The sequence below is a fragment of the Sturnira hondurensis genome, unplaced genomic scaffold (assembly GCF_014824575.4).
Source record: "Sturnira hondurensis isolate 20B ecotype Veracruz unplaced genomic scaffold, ASM1482457v3 Scaffold0013511, whole genome shotgun sequence".
Classification (NCBI taxonomy): Eukaryota; Metazoa; Chordata; class Mammalia; order Chiroptera; family Phyllostomidae; genus Sturnira; species Sturnira hondurensis.
In genome coordinates, this window is record NW_028086142.1 from 440,775 (window position 1) to 466,604 (window position 25,830).

A 25,830-nucleotide genomic window follows, 5' to 3' on the forward strand; every position below is an offset into this window, starting at 1 on the left:
CTTTCTCATATATGCTCTATCTTGATAGTGGTAGAATATACAACTATACACCAGTGTCAAAATTTATCAAACTATACACTTAGTCTTATGGTACATAAATTACACCCAATAAAGTTGGGGAGAAGGGAAGTTTTCAAATTACCAGGAATTTGTACAGTAAATATGGACATTCCCATACATAGCGTGGTAGGAGTATATTATATTTTGGTTCAATTAAGAGATAATAGCTAGCCCTGGCTAGTGTAACTCACTGGATTGAGTACTGGACTGTGAACTAAAGGGTTGCTGGTTTGATTCCCAGTTGAGACACATGTCTGGGTTGCAGGCCAGATTCCCGGTGTGGGGTGCACGAAAAGCAATCACACACTGATGTTTCTCTCCCTCTTTTTCTCTCTCCTTTCCCCTCTCTCCAAAAATAAATAAATAGCCCTGCCTGGTGTGGCTCAGTAGATTGAGCTCCAACATGCAAACCAAGGGGTTGCTGGTTTAATTCCCAGTCAGGGCACATGCCTGGGTTGTTGGCCAGGTCCCCAGTTGGGGACATGGGAGAGGCAACCACACATTGATATCTCTTTCTCATTCTCCCTCCCTTCCCCTTTCTCTAAAAAATAAATAAATAAAATAATTTTTAAAAGTAATCAAATCTTCATCTGAAACAAACAGGATGGTTCTAGGCCTGACTGCCTCCAGAAGCCATATCTATTCCTACCTTGAGCACATGGTACCAGACCGAGGTGCCGCCAAAGTCAATGTGAAAGTCTGTATAGCTATCCCGCACACTCATGAGGCAGTACTTCTGCACATTGGGCCTCTCAAAGATACACTCCTCCGGCCACAAGTTCTCCACCCATGAGAGCTTCCGAACAATCTTGGGTGTCTCCACAAGGTTAGAAAGCCTAGCAAGGAAGAAATGGAGAACAGATGTCAGCTGGTTAGGAATTGATGTTGAAGTTTGAATACAATGCCCCCGGTCCCAGTGAGAGTCAGATAAGACAAAGATGTTTTCTCCACAGAATCCCCAGTGGTATATAGGACACTTGTTTCTATAAGTCTGGTCAACATCCTCATTCCAATCAGCTCTCGAAGTTCCAGCTGCACAGCCTTTCCCAGTCAAAGGCAATCATTTCCTCTACTGTATGTTCATACTCCCCCAACCAGACCCACTCACTTGGTTTATAACAGTTAATTGTGTTGTTCCCACCTCATAATGTCTTCTTTATGAGGAACCATTAGAGAAACCTCTCTGGGCTCAGTTCCAGGTAAAGAAATGTTTCTCCCAAACATCTGGTTGTTTTTATCCTATGTGAAACCACAAATCTTATAATATTGCATTCCTCTCTTTGTTCTGACCTTCAGAAAATACAGTGAAAACTCTACAATCCTTTACCAACTATCCAGACATTTATACATGCATTTTATGTACAGATCATCCAACATCTTCTTTTTCCTTTTATTCCAATTTTCTCTTTTTTCTCCCTCTCTCGATAAGCTGCCTGAAATAGTCTTTCAAGATGAAGTGAGGTATAAACAAACACAGGTTTTTTAAACACCTTCAGGGTAACTTTTCATGTTAAAACCAACAGCAAGGGTTCAATATTGCACTATAGTTATTGTAAGATGTTGCCATTGAGGGAAACTGGCTGAAGGATACACAGGGCCTCCTTGTACATTATTTCGCAACTTTCTGTGAATCTATAATTATATCAAAATTAAAAGTTAAAGAGGTAAACAATCAGACAGTAAGTTTCCTAAGTGCAAAGAGTGTGTTATGATTTTGGGGGGCTCTCCCACAGTTCTGAGCACAGAAAAGACCACATATATCTATTGAGTGTATGAGTCCAGATAGAATCATTTAATGGTCATAAGCTTTTTTTCCTCTTTTTCAAATCTAAGCAACCTTATCCTCAAAGAAGCTATTTGGGGGTAATTTTAGTCAATCTGTTTCCAGGGGGAGAGGACCTATCCTGGGAGTGAAACAAGTGACTGTGCCACATTCTAAATATCAGAAGTTCTAAAAAAGCTGTCCTAGTCTTGAAGGAGATAAAAATTAATTGAAATAGCTATTATATAATCTATCCAATGCTAGAAACTGTAAAGGAGAAATATGATTTAGTTGTTACAATGTGAGCATCTACCCTAGAAAAATATAAACCAGCTCCCCATCCCAAAGTAAGAAACCACCAGCAGGGAGGCAACACCAATATACACTAAGTATATCACGAGTTGCAGGTATTTGTCAGGCTTTTTCACTCAGCCCTGCCCTCCTACCTGGTATCAGAGAACTCCAAACTAATGACGTTGAGGACTTTCTCCCTCTTCCCACTGTAATAGTATTTCACAAAATCACCGAGCTTCATCTTGCAGTCGGCCTGGCGGGCCACATCGATCACATCAATCTCTTTGTCAGAACCTGGAGTAAAGAGATGGGTTCTGTACCAAGTGGTCTCAGAGACCAGGGAATAGTATCTCATCCCCTTACCAGTCCCTAGAATGGCCTTACACTCAAAACCTCTCTCATCAAACAGTGTATTTTGATGTGCATGTTTTAGAGGCGGGTGTAGGAATCCCTCACACTCTCCTTAGATATACGTGCTGGTCCAGCACTGCTAGGGCAACAGAACTACCTAACACACAGCCTCTCTCATAGTACAATCCATTTGTCTGGACCCTAATTCCTCACTTTTTCTCCTCCTATCCCCCCAAACTCATGCTTAGAAGACAAATGGCACATGAGGGCAAAAGTCAAAGGCTTTCTTATCTCAAGAGAAGACAGAAAGACCACCACAGTCTCTGAAATACCCCAAGTAAAAAGTGAGGCTCAGCCTGGGGTTTTGTGTTCTGTTAGGAAGAAAAGAAAGAAGAGAACAGGATTTTGGTTCTAGCTTTGCCAAAGAATGTCTCTGAGCCAGGCACTTCACATTAGATTCCCAAGATGGCTAGAAAGGAAATGCAAAAAGTATATTGAGGGGAAGCGTCACAGGTCTTGATGAGAAATATCACAGTTAAGAGGCTCTGTGTTGCTTACCAACATAGTGTTCCACGTCCCTCACAGTGAATGATGGTGAGGGTAGTGTCATCCCCAATCCATCCTTCTTCAAGACTAGGATGGGCACACTGAAGCTATTCTCTTCCAGGAATTCCACAGTCAGTTGACTTCCAGTAGGCTTCAGAATCACTTCATCTGAGCTGTGGGCCACATGAGAGAAACGCTGAGCCCCAGAGGCCCTGCAACTGAAGGCCTCACTGGATGCTACCACTCACCCAAGGGGTGGGATCTTCCTGAGGTGGGCAGGCATAAAGTTCATGTGCCAGGGAAGAAAAGACCTATCCAAGGCAAGAAGCCAGGTCACTGGCAGAGGTGGGAAGCTTAACTTAAGATATCCTGTCAATAGGGTCTTCTTCTCTGGATGACAAAGGGATAAATCAGTCAACAACCTGCCCAGGAAAAAAAGACATATCTGACAAGTTTAGCTGACTTACTATAACTCAGAGTAGCAGTATACAATTTAAAATATTGGCAAATGGCCCTGGCTGGTGTGGCTCAATGGATTGAGTGCTGGCCTGTGAAACAAAAGGTTGTTGGTTTAATTTCTGGTCAGGGTGCGTGCCTGGGTTGTGGGCCACGTTTCCCTAGTAGGGGGCACACGAGAGGCAACCAATGGATGTTTCTCCTGTTCTCCTTCCCTCACCCTCTCTCTAAAAATAAATAAATAAAATCTTTTAAAAAACACTGGAAAATAAAGAGAAAAGACTAATGAAAAAAATGAAAACAATTTTGCAATCACTTTCTCAACACACATACTTAGTTAACTGAAAAAAAGGAGTGTTTTTTTTTATCATGCTGGACAAAAGACAAACTATGTGATAAGGTGTTTGGGACAAACATCTGGAAAAATATTACGCTCATTGTCTATTGCACTCTTTATATAGCTCTAAACAGATGAAAGATTAAATTAGAAAAAATAAAGCCACAGAGTAGTAGGAAAAAACATGGGAGAGACAAGGCCCAGTAGTCACTAAAAATAGTAAAAATAAATTTAACTACATAAAAATTAAAGGGAAATTTAATGTCTGAAAGGAAAGCTATAATAAATCAGTAAGAAATAAGCAGCAATCCAACAGAAAAATAGGCAAATAACAGAAGCAGGCAGTAACAGAGAAAGGAGTGAGGATGACTTACAAATGAACAAACATATACATGCCTCTTTCATAATTAAAGAAATCAAGTGGAAACATTTTATTTTTTAATCTTTTTTCTTTCTTTTTTAATTTTTAATTTTAATTGTTTTCAACTATAGTTTTCTGTCTTTTACTCCCATCCCATCCCACCTCCCCAGTGCTCCCCACCTCCCTCCCATTTCTACCCCCTTCAGTTTTTGTCCATGTGTCCTCTATACTTGTTCCTGTAAACCCTTCCCCTTTTCCCCTTAAATCCCCTCCCCTCTCCCCTCTGGTCACTGTCAACCTGTTCTCTATTTCAGTGTCTTTGGTTACATTTTGCTTACTTGTTTGTTTTGTTGTTTAGGTTCCTGTTTTAATCTTATCAGAAAGGCCAAAAAAAAGCTTTATAATAAACAGTGCTGGTCAGGATACAGGGAATCACACTCTCATACATGATCTAGTGGGGTGTAAAATGACAGAGCCACTTTGGAAATAATTTGGCAATATTTATAAAAATTTTGAAAGTACATACTCTGATCAATTTCACTTCTAGGCAAGTAAAACTACACATAAATTTATCCACATATGCAAAAACTTAAAAATAAACTCATTCACTGCAGTATTATTCTCTGGCAGCAAAAGGCAAGAATTAATTTAAATGTTCATCAATAAAGGATTGGTTAAATAAATTATATATCCATACAATTGTAAACATCCATGAAAAAGAATGAAGAACATGTGCATGTGTAGCTATGAATTGATCTTGAAAATCTATAATTGTAGGTTTAAAAAGCAACATGCAAAGCAATATAGTATTTCTATTTGTATTATTTTAAAAGAGGAATACACACAAACACACACACTTGTGTAAGCAAAAACTATTTCTGAAAGAATGCACAAGAAATTGGTTGACTTTGGAGAAGAGATTGGAGAGTCTGAGGTGGAGACTCACTGCCTTTAAAAAAATAAAACAAAAAATATGAAATTGAAGAAACAGTTATGATTCTAAACAACACTTCAATTACAAGAAAGCTGAAAATAATCAAATGAATAAAAACTATGCAAAAGGGAGTACTTCATTCATTAATTTTTCTAACTCATTATTTTGCTCAATTGACGTAATTTATTTTCAATAAGCCCATCTTAATTTTTTTAAAAAGAACTCTTTTTTCTTGATTGCAAAAGAAGGAATGATCACTCAAAATTTTTCTTTATTTTTAAGAGACTCTTCTTCTTTACAAAGAGAGAAGTAAAGTTTCAGATCTTTAAGACTCCTTCTAGTTGTAGCACTCCTTGGGTGCAGTAAATATTCTCTCCTGACTTGGCAAAACGGCCTCCCAATCTACCAAAAGTTTCCACAAATAAATGTTAATGTACTCTGTACATCAAATGAAATGCTAGCAATGTTTCTCAGAAACTGATTAAAACAGAAGATCCCTCTCTGGAGGGAACTCGCAGAGCCCTGTAGACACCCCCATATAGAGGAAGCACCTAATGGGACAGCCAGTGGGAGAGCTGGGAAGAGAGGGTCCCAGCTTCCCAGAGCCCTGGAGTTCACCAGCCCTTGGGATACGGGTACTCACCTGTCGAAGGTCCTACTGCGGAGCTCTCGAATGAATGTAGGGCTTCCAGTTTTCACTGGCTTCCCCTTGTGTGCATCATGCCCTTTTGAAGACACACGACGTTTTTTCACTAAGCCAGAAAAGACATGAGACCGTGAGTCAAAACGGCTGTGGCTATGGTTCTAAGAACAAAGGCCCCAGCAGATCCCACTTTTCTTCCACTCTAATAACCCCTTGGAGCACCTGGAGTCAACGAGGTCCTCACAGACTCGGAAAAAGGTCCTGGTGAGGACAGGTGCTTCCTCTGAGGAATCCCTAGCAAGGGATGAGACGAAGCTCTGCGCTCTGCCTCCCAGTGGGGCAGCCACTGTCCTGCAGGGCCTACACAGGCCCTGCTATTTTCCAAGGAAGAGGAATCTGAAGCACCCGACAAAGGCAATCCCCTTCCAAGATTCCTTTGTCTCTCTCCTTGCCCACCTTCTCTTGGAAACCCCAAGATCTACTTACTAATGGAGGGCCCATGTAAGACCTCACAGTTCGGGCAATGATAGAGGTCAATGTCAGCAGCCTTCTCCTCTTCAACACCAACACAACTAGAAAAGAAAAAAAACAGCTAAGGTGTATTAAAATTTTATTTTTCCTAAGGTCTAGAACTGTGCTGTCCAGCACACATGGCTATTTACATTTAAATTACTTCAAATTAAGTAAAATTTTAAAAGATGTTCCTCCATCACACTAGCTACAATTAAAGCGCTCAATGGCCACATGTGGCTACAGGCTACCAAACATTTTCATCAATGCAAAAAGTTCTACTGGACCACAATGGCACATCTAAAACAATCATGAGAGAGCTAAAAAATGTACAGACAGTTAAAATTCATTAAGACTCAGAATGGTCACACCTGAAAGAGACTCTAAAGTGGTACTGTCCAACAGAAACATAATGTGAGCCACTTGGGTAATTATAAGCATTGTAGGAGCCACGTTAAAAAGGTAAAAACAATCAGGTGAAATTTTAATAATACTTTATTTAATCAACACATCCAAAATATTATCATGTCAACATATAATTAAAAATCTAAACACTATTGAGCTATTTTACTTTATTAAATGAAAAGGGCTAAAAGAGTATTTTATAGTCAACAGGGGTTCTGAGTGAAGGATTACAAGTAATCATTTCTCTTATCTGCATCTTCAAATTTTCTACAATGAACATATTTTACATTACTTATGACTTATTTCACATTATAATATCTAAAAATATTTAATTCTGAAACTTTGAGTTTTCATGTATATGAGGTGGAAATGTCACAAACTTAAACCCTCCATCACCAAAGACATCTCCAAACAACCTCGGGCTAAGATCAAAGTCCTACGATTCTTTCGGGCAGCCACATGTAGCAGGAAGAATGAAAATAGGGCAGAGCTCTTAACTGTTTCAACTCTGATCATGTTCATAAACTGACTTCCTGGGATTAGGACCCCACCACTTTCTCGGCTGCTAATCCTAATGCCTGGAAACCCGCTGCATACCAATAAACCGGGGCTATCACCATCAACTTGGAAGGATTATTTTTTACAGGACTCAGATAATGTGTACAAAGTGCCCAGCACAGTAAGCACAGTAAGCACAGAGACTGGTCACAGTAAGTAGTAAGTAATAGCTAATATTTTTTCACCCAATCTAGAGCTCATCCTTCACCTGCCTAAACCTTCTTTAGAGACTCAGCATTATATATTCCCCCAGACCTCAGAGCATTAACTCACTTCCCTGGGCTACATGCTTTCTGTCTCACACCTCTGTTACCCTTGGGCATGCTCAAGAAGGACTCCTCTAGTATCTCTCTCTTGAACTTTCAGCCCACATAGTTCTGTGCTTTCTCTACCCCAAATATCTACTACTCATCAACTTTCCTGACTTTTCTGCTGTACCCCCCGCACCAACCCCATTCCTTGGTAAACAAACCCTTTCCATCTTCACATCCCCTTCAACAAACCCCTTCTCTTCACCTTCCTGGTCTAAATGAATGCAGCTTCTCACCATTTTCTCTACAACAGTGTCACTCAAAGTGTGGTCCATGGACTAGTGCTGTGGTGAAATAAGTACAGAAAGAAAGCAAGCATCCAAAAACTTTAATGGCAATTTGGCTGAGTAATTTTATGTCTATTGAATCTAATAATAAAAAAATCAGGGCTTGAACTGTGTATAGTTTTTTGTTCAGGACATTTTTTCTAGTAATTCCTATTTTATTTTACAAAAGGACCGTTCCGTTATGGATTGGAAATTAAAAAGTTGAAGAAGCACATGGTAGGTAGAGCCCTGTCAAGTAGAAGCTGTATATCCTCCCAGACCCTTACAACTCAGGCCTGGCCTGGGGGCACACATCCCCCTCACTCTCCAGTTAGACTTCAAGATCATCTCTCCTCTACCCTTGTGTAAGATCATGTAGCCATACCACTTCCTACTCCTCTTCACTGTTACCTACTCATCTCCCCAACATTATCTCTTCACTCATTGAAGAATCTACTCACAGATTCCCCTTCACCCAACCCCTACCAACATTCCATGTGACATCACTAACAATACAGAGGTCCAATATCCTGGCCTCTTAGCTCTTGGACCTTCTCATCTTTGGATGAGAAGATGCTGCTGCCTCCACTCCCATTTCAGCTACCAACCCCTATAGTCAACACTCAGTTGTTTCACCTATGAAATGTGAAATTCATATATCACACTCTCTGACCATATGTATATCCATTCAGCTCTCATTCAATACACCTGTTCTTTGCCTGCAAAACCCCTTGACCCTAGTTTTAAGCTATTCACCTACTTTTGACTTCAAACCCTTCTTCCCTATCTTGGATTACAGCATCCCTCACTTCAATCATTCTCTTACAGATATCCTCAACTCACCTGCCCCACTGCCTCTCCATCATCCCCCCTTGCAAATCCTGACCCTGCCTCAATCCAACTATATAACACTGGACCACTGGGCATGGCTAGAGAAAAATCACCCAATGGGTTGGTGCCACAATAAATTCACTGTCCAAAATATCTGAGTCACAGAATAGCCAGGACAATACTGAAGAAGAACTAGGGTGGAAGACTGATGCTATCTGACTTTCAGACTTACTATAAAGCTGCAGTAATCAAGACAGTGTGGTGTTGAAAGAATAAACAAACAGATTAATGGAACAGAGAACCCAGAAATAGACCCACATAAAAATCATTTTGGCCAAATAATTCTTTGATGTGGGGCTGAATTATGCATTGGAAGATGTTTATTTTTTTGCACATTTTATTTATTTATTTTTTTGAGAGAGGGAAAGGGAGAAAGAGAGGGAGAGAAACATCAGTGTGTGGTTGCCTCTCATGTACCCCCTACTGGGGATATGGCCTGCAACCCAGGCATGTGCCCTGAGTGGAAATCGAACTGGCGACCCTTTGGTTCACAGGCTGGCACTTGATCCACTGAGCTACACCAGCCAGGGCTGGAAGATGTTTAGCAGTACCCCTGGCCACTACCCACTAAAAACCAATATCAGGAAATAGCCAACATACGCAAAATATCCAAATCAACAAAGTTATTGGTGAAAAGGAAAAATGTGTCTTGTATTTATGGGAAAGAAGTAATGAATGTTCTGGTCAAGCCAATAAAAAGAAATGAGCCCTGGTTGGTGCGGCTCAGTGGTTGAGTGCCCACCTGTGGATCAAAGGTTTGCTGGTTAGATTCCCAGTCTAGGGCACATGCCAGGTCTTCAGCAGAGGGAGTGTGAGAGGCAACCACACACTGATGCTTCTCTCGGTCTCTCTCTCCCTTCTCCTCTCAAAAAAATAAAATGAATAAAATATTTTTTAAAAAAGAAATGAGCTATCAAGCCATGAAAAGACATAGAGGCAACTAAATGTGTATTACTAGGTGAAAAAAGCCAATCTGAAAAGGCTACATATTGTATGATTCCTACCATTGGGACCGTAAAAAGACAAGTGGTTTCTGGGGTTAGTGAGGGAGAAAGAGGTTAACAGATGGAACACAGAGGATTTTTAGGACAGTGAAACTATTCTATATGATATAAAAACGTTAGAGTGGTAGGTAAATGTCATTATACATTTGTCCGAACCTACAGAATGCACACCAAGAGTAAACCCTGATGTAAACTATAGACTTCGGGTGATTATGTTGTGTTAAGGTAGGTTCATCAATCGTAACAAATGTACCACTCTGGCAGGGCATGTTTATGATGGGGGAGGCTATGCACATGGGGGTGGGAGGCACACAGAAAATCTCTGTAACCTCCACTTAATTTGGCTGTGAACTTAAAACTACTCTAAATCATAAAGTCTATTTTAAAATATCTGGGTCATGCTGCCTGAAAACTCTCCCATAATTCTCTGCTCAGTCCTCTCTCCCATTAGTGGCCATTTCAAATCTCTCTTTTCTCTCAGCAAATAACCCTGCCCTCTACTTCTTAGACAAAATGAAGTAATCACATGAGAACTTGCTCGACTTTCCATACCAGATTCACCTCCTTTTGCACCCACCCTTTCCTCCTGTTACAAGGAAATAACTATCCTTCCTTCTTTCTAGTCAGCTTTTCCACCTGGGTCCCATCTTTTTTTTAACCTTCTCAATCAATTATCCTTTCTTCCTGCAGCATCTTCAACTCCCTCTCTGCCTTCTTCCTTCATAACAGCATTTAAACAAGTTCACTGGATCTTTACAGATAACAAAGACAAGACCCTCTGTTCCTCTTGCCCGCCACTTCACAGCCGAATGTCTTCTTTGATTAAACCTACGCAGCTTCATGACTTTTAATGAATAGGCATCAATTATACATGGTACAAAACTCAAAAGGTACAGAAGTATATACAGTCAAAAGTCTACATCCTACTCCTAGACACCAGGTAGTACCCAGAAATGTTCTGTCAGAACCAAACCTATAAAAAGTTTTTAGAGTTGCTGTGTACACTTCCTCACCCATTTACTGCAGTCTGATTTTAGTCCCCACCTTCTTTCAAACAGATCTCACCACTATTCTGATCTCCCTATTCATACATGCAATACTCATTTCTCTCCTTTATCTCAATCTCTTAGCAGCGTCACCACAGTGCCAACCCTGTGCTCTCTCCACCTGACAAGCTTTCTATTTTTGACTTCCAGAACACCCCGTTTCCCCGGTGTCCATTCCTTCTGCTAACACTTAAGGGGCAGCTGCGAGGCCCTGGTATAGGTACCGGGGAGAGAAAGAAACAGAACATAGCGTACAAAAAGTGCTGCCTTCATGGAGCTGACATTCTGATGGGGAAAGCAGGCCAGAAACAAGCTACATCAATGTAATCAGTGAAATACATTGTATTGGGTCGGCCAAAAGGTTTGTTTGGTTTTTTCTTCTAAGATGGCTCTAGTAGCACTTAGCTGTCTTTAACTACATTCAAAATAATTTTGTTAGATTGCATTGTGGCAGCTATCACATCAGAGTACATTTAAAAAAACTTATCAAAATTGGTGAATTTTTGTGTAGCCATTTTAATATTGAAGATGGAAGAAAATACACAATTTTGGGTATATTATGTTTTACTATTTCAAGAAAGGTAAAAATGCAACTGAAATGCAAAAAAGGATTTGCGTGGTGTATGGAGAAGGTGCTATGACTGATCAAATGTGTCAAAAGTGGTTTGCGAAATTTTGTGCTAGAGATTTCTCACTGGACGATGTTCCACAGTTAGGTAGACCAGTTGCAGTTGGCAGCAGTCAAATCAAGACATTAATTAAGGATACCATGTGGGAGATAGTTGACATACTCAAAATATCCAAATCAATAAAGTTATTGGTGAAAAATTTAAATATGTCTTTTAATTTATGGGAAAAAAACACATGGACTTTTTGGCCAACCCAGTATGTTATATAGTGAGAAGAGCTAAACAGGAAAAAATAAAGCAGGAAGAGGAACATGTATGCACGTGTATATATACATCCACACACACAGAGACACTTTTGGGGGTGGTTAGGGGTATGGCAGTGATAGTGACATTTTAGGCAGGGAAGCCAGAGAAGGACTCACTGACAAAATGAATTTTGAATAAAGACCTGAAGGGAATAAGAAATAAAGCCCTATGGCTATGAGGAAAAGACATCCCAATTAGAGAAAACACCAAGTACAAAAGCCTTGTGGCAACGAGTGTGCCTACATTACTAACGCAACAGAGAGGAGGATAGTGCTCCAGAACAGAAAAAGCGAGGTAACAAACAGTAATAGGTCTGGCAGGTAATGGGCTCGTGCAGGCCATCATAAAGGTCTTTGGCTTTTCCTGAGAGAAGAACTGGGTGAAATCCACAGGACTATGAGCAGGGGTGTGATGTGATCTTAATTATGTCTGGCTACTTCTGTTTCCCAATGCACTCTTTTTCTCCAGTCCACACTAAACATTGTCATTTCTTAGGCCCTTCTGCCTAGGCACTCTTCTCTCCTCACTTCCCCTCATTCATCTCACACATTCCTGGGGCCCCCTGTGCCCTCTATGCACCTAAAACTATAAGCCATACCTCTCTGCAGAGTTTCAGACCCCTCACTCAAAATGCTGCCTGGGTATCTCTACTGGATAACCCACTTACATACTTCAAATTTAACATGTCCAAATTACATTCCTCCCCATGTCTGCTCCCTCTCTTAACAACTGGCACCATAACCTCACCAGGTGTTTAAGAAACCTGGCAGTCACTGATGACTCGTCTCTCACTCTCTCCTTCCAGTATATCCTGAGTAGGCATTTAAGTGTCAAGAATTTAGACTTTTAGGCCAGATTGCCTGGGTTTACTTCCTGGCTGTACCTGCCATTTACTAGCTGTGGGATCTTGGGCAAGTTATTTAAGCCCTTTGTGCCTCAGTTTCCTCACCTCTAAGGTGGGGATAAAAACTGTACATATGTAATTCATAAAGTTGTTATGAAAAGTAAATGAGTTAACTTATATAAAACATTTAGAACAGTGCCTTGTACACAGTAAGTGTTCTGAATATGTTGTATTATTAATTCTATTGCCTAATTAGCTATCAATTGTACCCTTTTGTTATACTCATTTCCCCTGCTCTAATCCAGGCCACTATAATCTCTAACTGGCATTACTGTCCCGCCCTTATAACTGTTCTCCTGGCCTCTACTCTGTCCTCACCCATCTGGCCCTCCACACTACAAGCCGACATGATCATTTTAAAAACACAAATTGGACCCTTGCCCAACCATTGCTCGAAACCCCTCACAGGTTTACCAAGTCCTTATCTCTCTGGCATTACCTCTTGTCCCTCATACACAGCATCAGCTATATAATTTGTGGGCTCGGTGCATATGAAAATCAGGGGCCCCCTGTTCACAAAACAGAAAAAAAAGCCTTTTCCTTTCTTCCATGGTCTCTCTTAACTTGTCATGGGGCTTACTATTTGCTATTTACCGGCATGCTCCCTTGAGTCCAGGTAGCAAGTGCAGGCTCCCCCAGGCACCAGGGGCCATGCCCTATGACTCAGTGTGCCGGATGCATACACCTGGCCCCGACTCTCTGCACCTAAGCCCAGTACCGCAAGCAGCCAACCAAGAACTTGTTCAGGGAGGGAGGACCACATATGAGCTCAAGGTCTAAGCCCCCAAGACCCACTCCATTGTCCCATTAGAGTTTACATATAAAACACAAATTCATGCCTGGCTGGGTGGCTCAACTAGTTGGAGCACTGTCTAATGCACCAAAAGGCTTCGGGTTCAATCCCCGGTTACCTCACATATGGGAGGCAACCAATCGATGTCTCTATCTATCCTATCTATCCATCTCATTCTCTCTCTAAAAGCAGTAAATATATCCTCAGGTGAGGATTTCTTTTTAAAACACAAATTCAAAGGTAAACTATTAAGAATTTCAAGACAACAATAACAGAGCATTAAACTTCAAGCACGGAATCCCCTTCCAAATATAAAGCTCTGTGTGAACATGGTAGTCATTCCCATGAAGTCAGGCCTGCTCTAAAAAGCCAGCTGGACTCTCTAGGACATGCTCTTTCTGATCTCTGGGTCTCATCACACATGGCTCCCTGTGTCTTGAATATTCCTCTCTCTCTCTCTTCCCTGATACTGTGGCACTCCCCTCCACACACACACACACACACACACACACACACACACACACACACACTATCCCTATGTCAGCACACACCACATTGCTTTGCAACTGCTCATATAATTGCTATCTGCCTCCAGTGCATTCAGCAGACAACATCTATCTTATTCATCAGAAGTCCTTACCTTATCCATCTCCCAGTCTTGCTTTATTATTCAACCCAATTCAACAAACATGCACTGAACTAGGTAACTCCTCACATCAGGAAAGCAGATGGATGAAAATCAGGCTTCTGATGGCACTATCTCAATGATTATCATCTGGGAACAAGGGTCCTCAATGTTATTTTGCTTCCTTAGTAAGAAAAATAATTATCACACCACCAGATCTTAAAATTAAGATGAATTATCCCCAATGTGTACATGATAGGTACTGGTGCATCTTCCAGGCCAAGGTCCCTCAGTGGCTGATTTCATTTTTTCCCCCCACACCAAAAATCAACACAGAAAGCTGAAAAATAAAATGCCACATTTTAATACAAGAAGATGGACAGCTAACAGTATACTTGGGGATAAGGGGAAAGGAAGATTACAAATATTTCCTAGATGTTGGTAAAGTTAAAGGATGTATTAAGCCCTGGCCCATGTGGTTCAGTGGATTGAGTGCCTGCCTGGGAACCAAAGGGCCACCAGTTCAACTCCCAGTCAGGGCACATGCCTGGGTTGCAGGTCACATCCCCAGTAGAGGGCACTCGAGAGTTAACCACACATTGATGTGTCTCTCCCTCTCTTCCTCACTCCCTTCTCCTTTCTCTAAAATTAAAATAAATAAGCCCTGGCTGGTGTGGCTCAGAGGATTGAGCACTGGCCTGTGAACCAAAGTGTCACTGGTTCGATTCTCGGTCAGGGCACATGCCTTGGGTTGCAGGCCAGGTCCCCAGTGGGAGGCATGTGAGAGGCAACCACACATTGATGTTTCTCTCCCTCTCTCTCTTTCCTTTCCCCTCTAAAAATAAATAAATAAATAAACTTTAAAAAATAAATAAAATAAATTTTTAAAAAGATGTATTAAATTTTTAATGATAGTCCTAACTTTGTGAGGGAGGGAATCTGTCAATGTAACCATAGACAAAAAAAGGAGGAAAGGAGTAACAGAAAAGTGCCCCCTCGCAAAAATGATGGCAGGATAAGTTAGATAGAAAAAAAATGCATAAGTTGAACTTTTATCGAGAAGGATATTTGATTTTTAGCATTTATCATAATATGAATCTTGAATCTTTATATTAAACCTTTTCCCTTTGAATATGAAAAAAAACACTATAACACAACACTATGTAACTAGAATTTAGTGTGGTGTTATCGGAGTCAAGTGCTATAAGAACACAAAATGGGCACTCAATTCTTTCAGGAGTGTAGAACTGTCTGGAGCCTGATACATGGTAGATAATCAATATTTGTTTAAGTAGCCCTGGCTGGTGTGGCTTATTGGGTTGAGTGTCCGCCTGCCAACCAAAAGGTCGCTGGTTTGATTCCGGGTCAGAGCACATGCCTGGGTTGCAGGCCAGGTTCCCAGATAAGGGTGTGCGAGAGGCAGCCGATCAATGTTTCCTCTTTCACACTGATGTTTCTCTTCTTTCTCCCTCCCTTCCCCTTTCTCAAAAACAAATAAAATCTTTTTAAAATTATCTGTTTCAGTAGGTGAGTGCATAAAGTCAATGAATATTAAGAACAGCCACCACCCTCATGGAGTGGATATTCTAGATGGGGAAACAGGCGGTACCAGAATGGTTTCATAAGTGCTATAAAGTAAATAACGCAGGGTAAAGGGATGGTGAATGAGTGCATTTGAAGCCTGCAAGAAAGAACTGAGGAGAAAACTGAGCTATGAATTATACACATATTATCATGTTCAATCTCTACAATAAAGTCAAGGCATTCTGTACAGTATTCAGAGGCACTACAGCACAGAGGTTAAAGGTAGAGGTTTGACTTGGGAGCCAAACAGCCTGGTTTTGAATTTCACCTGTGCGACTTACTAGCTGTGTGAACTTAGGCAATTTACTTAACCTTGCTGTGCCTCAGTTTCTGCATCTACACAACAAGACTATTAATAATACTCCACTCCATTAAGTTCTTATGAGTAAATTAGATAAAATAGGCAAAGATCTGAGTATTTGGCACATGGTAAGTGTTAACTATTATTGTCATTAATATTATTCTAATTTAACAGATGAGAAATCTGCGTAACTAAATAACCTGTTGGCCATTAAAAAAGTAGTAAGTAACCCTGACCAGTGTGGCTCAGCTGATTAGAGCATCATCCAATAAGCAAAGGGTTGTAGGTTCAATTCCAAGTCAGGGCACATACCTAGGTTGCAGTTTGGTCCCAGTCCAGATGCGTATGATCCCCAGTATGGGAACATACAGGAGGCAACTAATCGATGCTTCTCTCTAGCATTGATGTTTCTATCTCCCTACCTCTATCTCTAAAAAGCACTGAAAAAAAAAATGCCCTCAGGAGAGAATTTTTAAAAAACCCAAACTAGTAAGTAGCAGAGCAGGATAAAGATGCAGATTTGGCCCTGACCAGTGTGGCTCAGTTGGTTGGGCATTGTCTCACAAAGAGAAAGGTCACCAGTTAGATTCCACGTCAGGGCACACGCCTAGGTTGTGGGTTTGGTCCCAGGTCACGGCACTTTGGAGAGGCAACTGATCAATGTTTCTCTCTCACATAACATCAATATTTCCTTCCCTCTCTGTCTCCCTCCGTCACCCTATCTCTAAAAATAAATAAATAAAATCTTCAAAAAAATTCGGACCTGTATGACGCCACTATATTCCACTATAACACGGCAATATGTAACTAGAATATAGTGTGGGGCTGTGAGCAGAGTCAAGTGCCATGAGAACACAAAAAGGGCACTAAATTCCTCTAGGAGTGTGGAACTGACTTGGAGGTCAAGGACTGGAGAAGCTTGAGAGGTGACAAGGTTGCTCAGGCTTATCTGCTCAACCTTTGCTCTCTGAGAGTGGCCAAAGAGCAAGGTCCTGTCACCACCTGTGCCCTGGAAAAAGATTATCTTTATTCACAAAGGGAAGAAGGAGCATACTTTATCATTCTTCATTATTAAAAGTAATACCAGAAAATACAAGTCAATTTCTGGTTTTCTGCAACGACCTTGACCAGGCCAAGCACAATCTACAAAAACAGGGATGGACCATCCCTAGAAGCTGAGGCAACCACCACTTCCACCAGTGGCCCCCCTGCCTCCCATCACACAGGACTTGAAGAGTACAATGGACACTAAACAAGTTCCAGTACACCAGGGAAGTTTCTTTTTGGTCTACCTAGTCCCCCGGCACATAAAATTGCCAATTAACAGGTGTCACTAAATTCTACATGCACCAACGCAATCTCTCCATATGTAATCACATACACACAAACAGGCTGTAATCTCAAATAAAATCCTCTTCTGACCCCTTCATTTACTGCCCCATTACTCTGTTCCCCTGTATACCCAAACCTCTCAAAACAGAGTCATCCTTGAGTCATTTCTTTCACAGCCCCAAGCCAATTGATCAGTAAATCCTATAATCAATATAGATTCAAAATCCAACCACTTTTTATCACCACTGGCTCTGGTACAAGCCACCACTGCCTAACTACACCAGTTTCTCAAATATTAGGGGTCATCAGAAACATATGGAGGGCTTGTTGAGCCAGATGCCTGGACCTCATCCCCCCATCCTCAATAGGTCTGGAGTGCGCTCTAACAAGCTTCCAGGTGATGCGGATGCTGCTGGTCCAGAGACCACATTTTAAGGAATAATAATCTATAGTAACCCCCAAACTCTCCCTGCTTCCACCCTGGTGCCTCACCTTGAAGCTGTCATCACAATAGCCAAAGCCTAAACCAAATCACAACTCTCCTTTGCTCAAAACCCTTCTGTGTTCCCAACCCACCTAGAGTAATAACCAAGTTTTTACAATGACTCACAGGACCCTGTACCTGTGATTCTCAAACTTTAGCATGCATCAGATTCACCTGCAGGGATTATTAAAACATAGATTCTTAAGCCCCACCACCAGATTTCTAATTTGGTAGGTCTGGGATAGGATGCAAGAATTTACTTGACCAGTTTCCAGATGATGCTGATTTCACCTTGCCCAGGGACCACACTCGAAGAGTCACTGACCTACATGATCTGCACCACCCCCACCACCCCCAAACCCTATCACCAGCTTCTCCTATTCTCCCTTCACCCACACTGTCAGCTGGCTGGAATGGTAGCATGTCAGGTCTGCTACCCACTCAGGTCCTTCATTTTCTCTACCTGGAACACTCACCCCCACACTTACTAGTACAGTTTCTTCTCACTTTCCTTCAGGCCTCTGCTCATGTGTTACCCATTCATATGATTATAAAATAACCTATATAAAATAGCCATGCCCCCAGCCCGGGGGGTGGCACTCTAGCTCCTGCTCACTCTGCTTTATCCTTTTCTCTATACCCCTTCTTATCATTTGACACACTGTATATTTACCTACTGGTTTACTGTCTCATGTTCACTGCTGTATCCCACCCTTCCAGTATCTAGAACCAATGCCTGGAACATAGCACATATCTATTAAGTCAGTGAATACATAAATGAGTGAGTAAATTAATAAATCCATCTTATTTTCTAGCTTGAGATAATCCAGACAGCCCATATCTTCATCTCTATCTCTCATGGTTCTTGGCCCACTCCTTGGCAAATAGTAAATATTTAATAAATATTTATTGCATGAAGGTTCTAGGTGATAGCCAAAACTGAGTATCTAACTATGTGCCAAGGACTATGAAAGACGCTTCACAGACATTCTCTCATTAATCCTCACAACAACCATATGAAATATGGATTCTTTCTGTTTTAAAGCTAAGAAAGCAGAAGTGAAGAGCTGAAATGACCTGTTCAAAGCAATAGAGCTAGTATGTGCAAGAACTAAGATTTTTAAGCCATGGTTTCACCACTATGGCTTTGTTTCCAAAGCAGATTTCCATTTAGCTCCCATAACTCAGTCCTGGACATCATGCCTATCAGACCTTCCACTGTATCTTAAATTTTAAGGGCACTCCTCCTAGAGACACTGACCACCCATTCTTAGGTACATGTTGCCATTCCAAATTCCAGGTGAGCAAAAATTAACGCTACTCCAATGGTGAAGGAATAGTTCTGTATTTTTAAAAATGTTTTATTCATTTATTTTGAGAGAGAGGGGATGGGAAGGAGAAAGAGTGGGAGAGAAACATCAAGGTGTGGTTGCCTCTCATGTGTCCTCACTGAGGACCTGGCCTGCAACCCAGGCATGTGCCCTGACTGGGAATCGAATCGGCGACGTAGTTCTGTATTTTGATTGTGGTAATTAAACAAATCTAGAAACATGATAAAACTGTGTGTAGAACTAAATACACGTACACACACACAACTATGAGTACATATGAAACTGGTAAAAAATAAAATAAGATTAGTGGATTGAGCCAATGTCAGTTTCATGGTTTTGATACTGTACTACAGTTACATAAGACACAAGGAAAACTGGGTAGATGTACACAAGCATGCTCCATAAATTTTTTTTGTAACTTTGTGTGAATCTGTAATTATTTAAAAATAAAACTTTATTTAAAAATTATGCTGCTCCAGCCCTAAGTGGTATGGCTCAGTTGGCTGGGCATCATCCCACAAAGGGAAAGATCCCGGGTTTGATTCCTGGTCAGGTTACATGTACAGGTTGTGGGTTTGGTCCCCTGGCGGGGGAGCATGTAAGAGACAACCAATCAATGTTCCTCTCACACTGATGTTTCTCTCCCTCTCTTTCTTCCCCTTTCCCGCTCACTAAAAATAAAAATAAAATAAATCTTTAAAAAGTATGCCACTCCAAGAGACATCCCAAGAGCCTTGACAGACCAGGCTCTCCTCTGATCCTTCTAACTATATCCTACAAGACCTTCTCCGGGGCAGGGATTCTACAGTCCATACACTATATCAAGTAAACCTTGTATATAAATGTCAGGACCTCTCTTCCCTTTGCCACACACTCCTAAAGCTGCAGGTTAGCCTTCTACTGCTTAAAATAAAAAGTGGTGTATATACTTAACAACTATCTATGTCTTTTAAAATCATAACAAGATGACTTTTAGTGCCTACATTTCAAATCCACCCTATGGTGCGTGGAGTCAGACACATGCACTTAGTGCTCATGGGAGCACAGGGGGAGCCCCGCCAGGGCATGTCCCAGGCCTCTCAGCAGTAATGGCTGGTTTCTTATGAGCTCATTTATGACTAAAATGTTACCCATTTTTCATGCATTACAAATGAAATATCATGTGTTTGTTATTTTACTGTGCTGTTCTATTCTTTAGTTGTAAAGAAGGTATATATCAAAATATAATCATGTTCTGTTTTGAAAAAAATATAATAAAAAATAAAAAGTAGTATAAACTTTAACCTGATGTCACTTAGAACAAAAATATGGACTGCACATGAGTTTATAAGCCTGATTTTCTCTATCTCTCTCAATGTCTTGAAAATAGCTTAATCTGAAGAATGCTTTATACTATCTATGGTATTGTATCTTATGTCAAGAGTCCAAGAGACCCAAGTTTGATGGTCAAGCAACTAACTTGCTGTATAATTTTGGGCAAGTTATTTAATCTCATGAGAGAAAATAATAGCTCCAAGAGCTACTATAAAGATTAATTGGTTACTTCTGGTTCTGGAATAATATGGAGAACCAGATTGTTCTTCCTATTCCACTTATTAAGTACAGCTAAACATTTTAGACGTTTTACACACAGAAAAAGACAGCTATGAAAGATGAAGAGAAAAAGGCAACCTGACGAGGGACAGCAGAACCAGAGGCAGTAGGTGTCAAGAGAGACCAAATGGGGAACCTGGACTTCTATTCCCACCTGGCATAATGAAATAATACCAACTTCCCCTGCCACTGAAGTGCAGTGTTTGAAGAGACCTCCTGCAAAAACAGAAAATATAATATCCAGAATCTCATAACACAATACTCAAAAAATCCAGGATACAATGAAAAACTCACATATCATATCAAGACCAAGGAAAATCACAATTTGAATGAGCAAAACAAAAATCAATCTCAACATTGAGATGACACAGATATTGAAAGTACTAGACAATGATTTTAAAGATGCAATCATTAAAATGTTTAGATGAACAATTACAAACATGTGTGAAACAAAATAGAAAGGGTGAGCAAAAATTAGAGTCTCCACAAAAAAAGTAGAAGACATAGAAAAGAAACAATGGCACTTCTAGAAATGAAAAATATATGAAAACTCACTCAATGGGCTCAACAGCAGAATAGAGACAGGAGAAAAAATAAATAAACTTGAAGATAGAACAAAAGAAATTACCCAAACTGAACAAAAGAAAGAAAACAGATTAAACTATGAACAACTATCTGCCAACTAACTGGACAATCAAGAAGAAATGGATAAATTCTTACCCAGCCTAAATCAAGAAGAAAAGAAAATACATAGTTTTCAATGCTGAAACAAGTGGAAATGCAGAATTTGGTATCAAACAAAAAGACCCTTCAGAAATTCAAGAAAAATCAAGGCATTCTCATAATACCTGGAAACTAAACAACATTGTTCTATATATTTCATAGGTCAAACTTGCTGATTAAACTTTCTAATTAGTCTAAACTAGACTAAACTTTCTTATTAGTCTCTAAGAAAATTAAAAATTACATTGAACTACATGAAAAGGAAAACATATCAAAAGTTATGACACACAATTATATCAGTGCTAAAAAGAAAACTAATAGCACTAAATGCTTACATTGGAAAACAGAAAGTCTCAAATCAATAGCCTATGCTCCCACCTCCAGAGATCAGGTAAAAAGCAAAATAAACACAAAGTGAGCAAAAGAAACAAATAATAAAGTACAGAAATCAATGAAATTGAAAACAGAAAGATGATAGTCAATGAAACATAAAACCTACTCTCTGAGACTTCCGGCCAAAATGGAGGCATAGGTACATACACTGTGTCTCCTCAAACAACCAAAACAAGGACAACAATTCAGAAACAAAGTAACAACCAAAATTGAAAGAAAATTGAACAATACGGAAGTTTGGAAGTTCGGCAACCAAGGAGTTAAAATAGACACATTCATCCAGACCGGTAGGCTGAGCGGAGTCAGGCGGCCGAGCAGAGAGGGGTTGCTGCACAGGAAGTGGTAACACTGGGTGCGCAAGGCACCCTGGGCACGCAGGCGGTGACTGGTAGACCCTGGGCATGGGGTGGCAATGGGCAGAACCAGCGAGGTGGTGACTGAGAAGCCGGGCACCATGTGCAAGATGGCTGGCTGACCGGACAGCTGTCCTACATTCATGAGCAGATAACTGGGGAGCGAGACAGATAGTGCAATCCAGGGTCCTAGTGCTGGGAAATAAAGCCTCAAAACACCAACTGAAAACACTTGTGGGGGTTGAGGCACAGGGAGAGACTCCAACCCTCACAGGAAAGTTCATTGGAGAGACCCACAGGGTCTTAGAATGCACACAAGCCCACCCACATGGGAATCAGTACCAGAAAGGCCCAGTTCGCTTGGGGGAAGCAGCAGAAGGGACTGAGGTGCAACAGAGAGCGGATCAAAGCGCCATTTTTTCCCTCTCGGACTCCACCCCCACATACAGTCACAACCCAGCTACTTCGGTTGCCCTGCCCTGGTGAACACCTAAGGCTCCGCTCCTCATATGTAACAGGTGCGAACAGACCAAAACATTATGGCTCAAGCAGAAAAACAGCTCAAAGCCCCAGAGCCAATACTTCTAAGCCACAAAGAGATAGCCAACCTATCAGATGCACAGTTCAAAACACTGGAGCTCAGGATGCTAACAGAACTGGTTGATTTTAGTCACAAATTAGATGAACAAATGAAGGCTAAACTAAGTGCAATGAAAGGAAATGCACAGGGAACCACTAGTGATGGAAAGGAAACTGGGACTCAAATCAATGGAGTGGACCAGAAGGAAGAAAGAAACATTCAACCAGAACAGAATGAAGAAACAAGAATTCACAAAAATGAGGACAGGGTTAGGAACCTCCAGGACATCTTTCAATATTCCAACATCCGAATTATAGGGGTACCAGAAGGGGAAGAGGAAGAGCAACAAGTGGACAACTTATTTGAACAAATAATAAAGGAGAACTTCCCCAGTCTGGCAAAGGAAATAGACTTCCAGGAAGTCCAGGAAGCTCAGAGAGTGCCAAAGAAGTTGGACCCAAGAAGGAACACACCAAGGCACATCATAATTACATTAGCCAAGATTAAAATGAAGGAGAGAATCCTAGAAGCAGCAAGAGATAAGGAGACAGTAACCTACAAAGGACTTCCCATCAGACTGTCAGCTGATTTCTCAAAAGAGACCTTATAGGCAAAAAGGGGCTGGAAAGAAGTATTCCAAGTCATGAAAGACAAGGACCTACATCCACGATTGCTCTATCCAGCAAAACTTTCATTTAGAATGGAAGGACAGATAAAGTGCTTCTCAGATAAGGTCAAGTTCAAGGAGTTCATCTTCACCAAGCCCTTATTTTATGAAATGTTAAAGGCACTTATCTAAGAAAAAGAAGATCAAAAACATGTATACTAAAATGACAGCAAACTCTCAATTACTAACAACCACGTCTAAAATAAACACAAACTAAGGAAACAACTAGAACAGGAACAGAACCATGGAAATGGAGTTCACGTGCAGGGTTAGTAACAGGGGAGTGGGAGGAGGGAGGAAAGGTACAGAAAATAAGTAGCATAGATGGCAGGCAGGAAATAAACGGGGAGGGCAAGAATAATATGGGAAATGTAAAAGCTAAAGAACTTAAGACACATGGATATAAACTAAAGGGAAGAATATGGGAAGGAGAGGGTGTACAGGGGGTAGAGGGGAATGAACAGGGGAAATGGGACAACTATAATATCAATAAAATATATTAAAAATGAAAAAAACCGTTACTCTCTGAAAAGATCAATAAAACTGACAAACCTCTAGCAAGTCTGACAAAGAAAAAAAGAGAGTAAGATACCCAGCCTGCAGATATCAAAGGGATAACAAGGGAATAATATGAACATACTTAAATTTGACAGATGAAATGGATAAATTTCTTAGAAGGTACAAACAACCAGAACATGCCCAATATAAAATATGTAATTTGAATAGTCCTGTAACTATTAAATAAATCGAATTAATAATTTTAAACCTCCCCCCCAAATTAAGTAAAGATAATTAGGTAAAGTGTTTGGCATACTAACTGGCACATTACTAATATGCAATAAGGGCCATTATCATTTTATTTAAATCATTACAACCCTCTCAGGGAAAATGAGGTTGCATGGAGATGAAATCTTTTAAAAATGTAACAGAGTCAGAATTTGAACCTAGATCTAAGCCAGAATCATTTTCTTCAGAGTTTATAGTCCACACCACAGCTATCCCTTTAGGGATGTGCCAACCAATACTTCCTTCATAGATAGGAAAACTGTAAAAGGGTGAAGTTTTGCCAAAGCCTCAGGCATCAATAATTGCTTGCCAACTAACTTTCTTCACCAGTGTTAGAGCAGTGATTCTCAAAAGTTAGAGTGTAGCAGAATCTACCTGCTTGTTAAAATATAGATGGCTGTGCCCCAGCCTAAGAATTGGCATTTTCAACAAATTCCCAGTTAATCAATCACACTTTGAGAACAGTCATGTAGAGTAATTATATATTAGCCCGCTAATTCCCCAACATCAGAAGCTGTCGTACTCCATAGAAAGGGAAGGAATTAAGACAGAATAACGCTTCAAATCAGTCGTTCTGAAGGTGGCCCCCACTCACCCCCTGTATCAGAAACCCTGCATGTGGAGCCTATTTATCCTGTCTTTTAATGGGTCTTCCAAGTGATTCTGATGCACACTAAAGTTTGAGAATAACTGCTCTACAAATCAAAGTGTTTTGTAAAACCCAGCCCTTAATAGTAGGAGGAATGGAGCTACACCATCTTTTCCTACTTTGGGGAACCTAGGCTTTGGAGCCAGATTACTCTAAATTCAAAACATTTAACTTAAATTAATCCTCATGAATTCTAGATTCTCACCAGCAAAATGAAATAGACACTTTCCTTGCTATAATCTTTCCAGGAAGTAATTTGGCATTATTAACCCCTAATTAGACTTTAAGAAACCTAGCCTGTGGAAAGTCATCAGAGATATGAAAAGGTTTAAATCACTTATGTGTGGGCTTAACTACTGTGAGCAACCATGAAAAGTCCATGAATATTTAGTAATTTTCAATCCTGCTGAAGTATAAACTTAGATGGAACACAGTGAGCCTGGTGTGTGTGTTTGAGCAATGTACTGAGCAAGCAAGAGCAGCCATGCACCAAGGACCTGATTCTCAGCTGGCCTTCTTGTTCTCTGGCAGTCTATAAAGACAAGCATGAGAAGAGATTAAAAGAAAAACTTTTAAAAATTGAGGCAGTTAACTTGTGTCAAGGTATGCACAAAAACATAAGACTCACCACAATAATGCGATTAAAGAGGGGCCTGGCCCACGAACCTGTTTCCGTATTTGTCAATTTGGAATTTTTAAAGGCCTCAGTGGCGTTCCTTGTAAATGTCAAGCCTCTACTGCGCAATGATGTTCACAATGTTTTCTTGTCGTTTTAACCAGCACCCATATCAAAATGCAGAACATTTCTAGAACCTTCAGTTTCCTTCATATCACAATATTACTTATAATATAAAAAAGTAGAAATAACATAAGCATCTAACCACAGAGGAAATGACGGAGTAACCAAGGACACATACATATGGTAGAATATGAGAAATCGAGTTTAGATGAATATTTAAGGACCTGGTAAAATATTTACATTACAATGTTATACAGGAAGAAAACTCAAGTTATAAAATGGTATTTATAATACAACCACATGTTGTAAAAATATGTTTATAT

At 40.5% G+C, this 25,830-nt stretch overlaps 1 protein-coding gene across 2 annotated transcripts in view; it reads right to left on the reverse strand.

The window, feature by feature from the left end:
• The window catches only part of PHF8 (PHD finger protein 8), an 88,337-nt gene that overhangs the window by 58,814 nt on the left and 3,693 nt on the right, over positions 1 to 25,830 (reverse strand). For both annotated transcript variants that reach the window (XM_037061654.1, XM_037061656.1), the window contains exons 3-7: positions 6,231 to 6,316; positions 5,745 to 5,853; positions 3,026 to 3,186; positions 2,269 to 2,410; positions 710 to 896 (exon numbers count right to left, since the gene is read on the reverse strand). In XM_037061654.1, the coding sequence (XP_036917549.1) occupies positions 710 to 896; positions 2,269 to 2,410; positions 3,026 to 3,186; positions 5,745 to 5,853; positions 6,231 to 6,316 (685 nt within the window). The remainder of the gene's footprint in view (positions 1 to 709; positions 897 to 2,268; positions 2,411 to 3,025; positions 3,187 to 5,744; positions 5,854 to 6,230; positions 6,317 to 25,830) is intronic.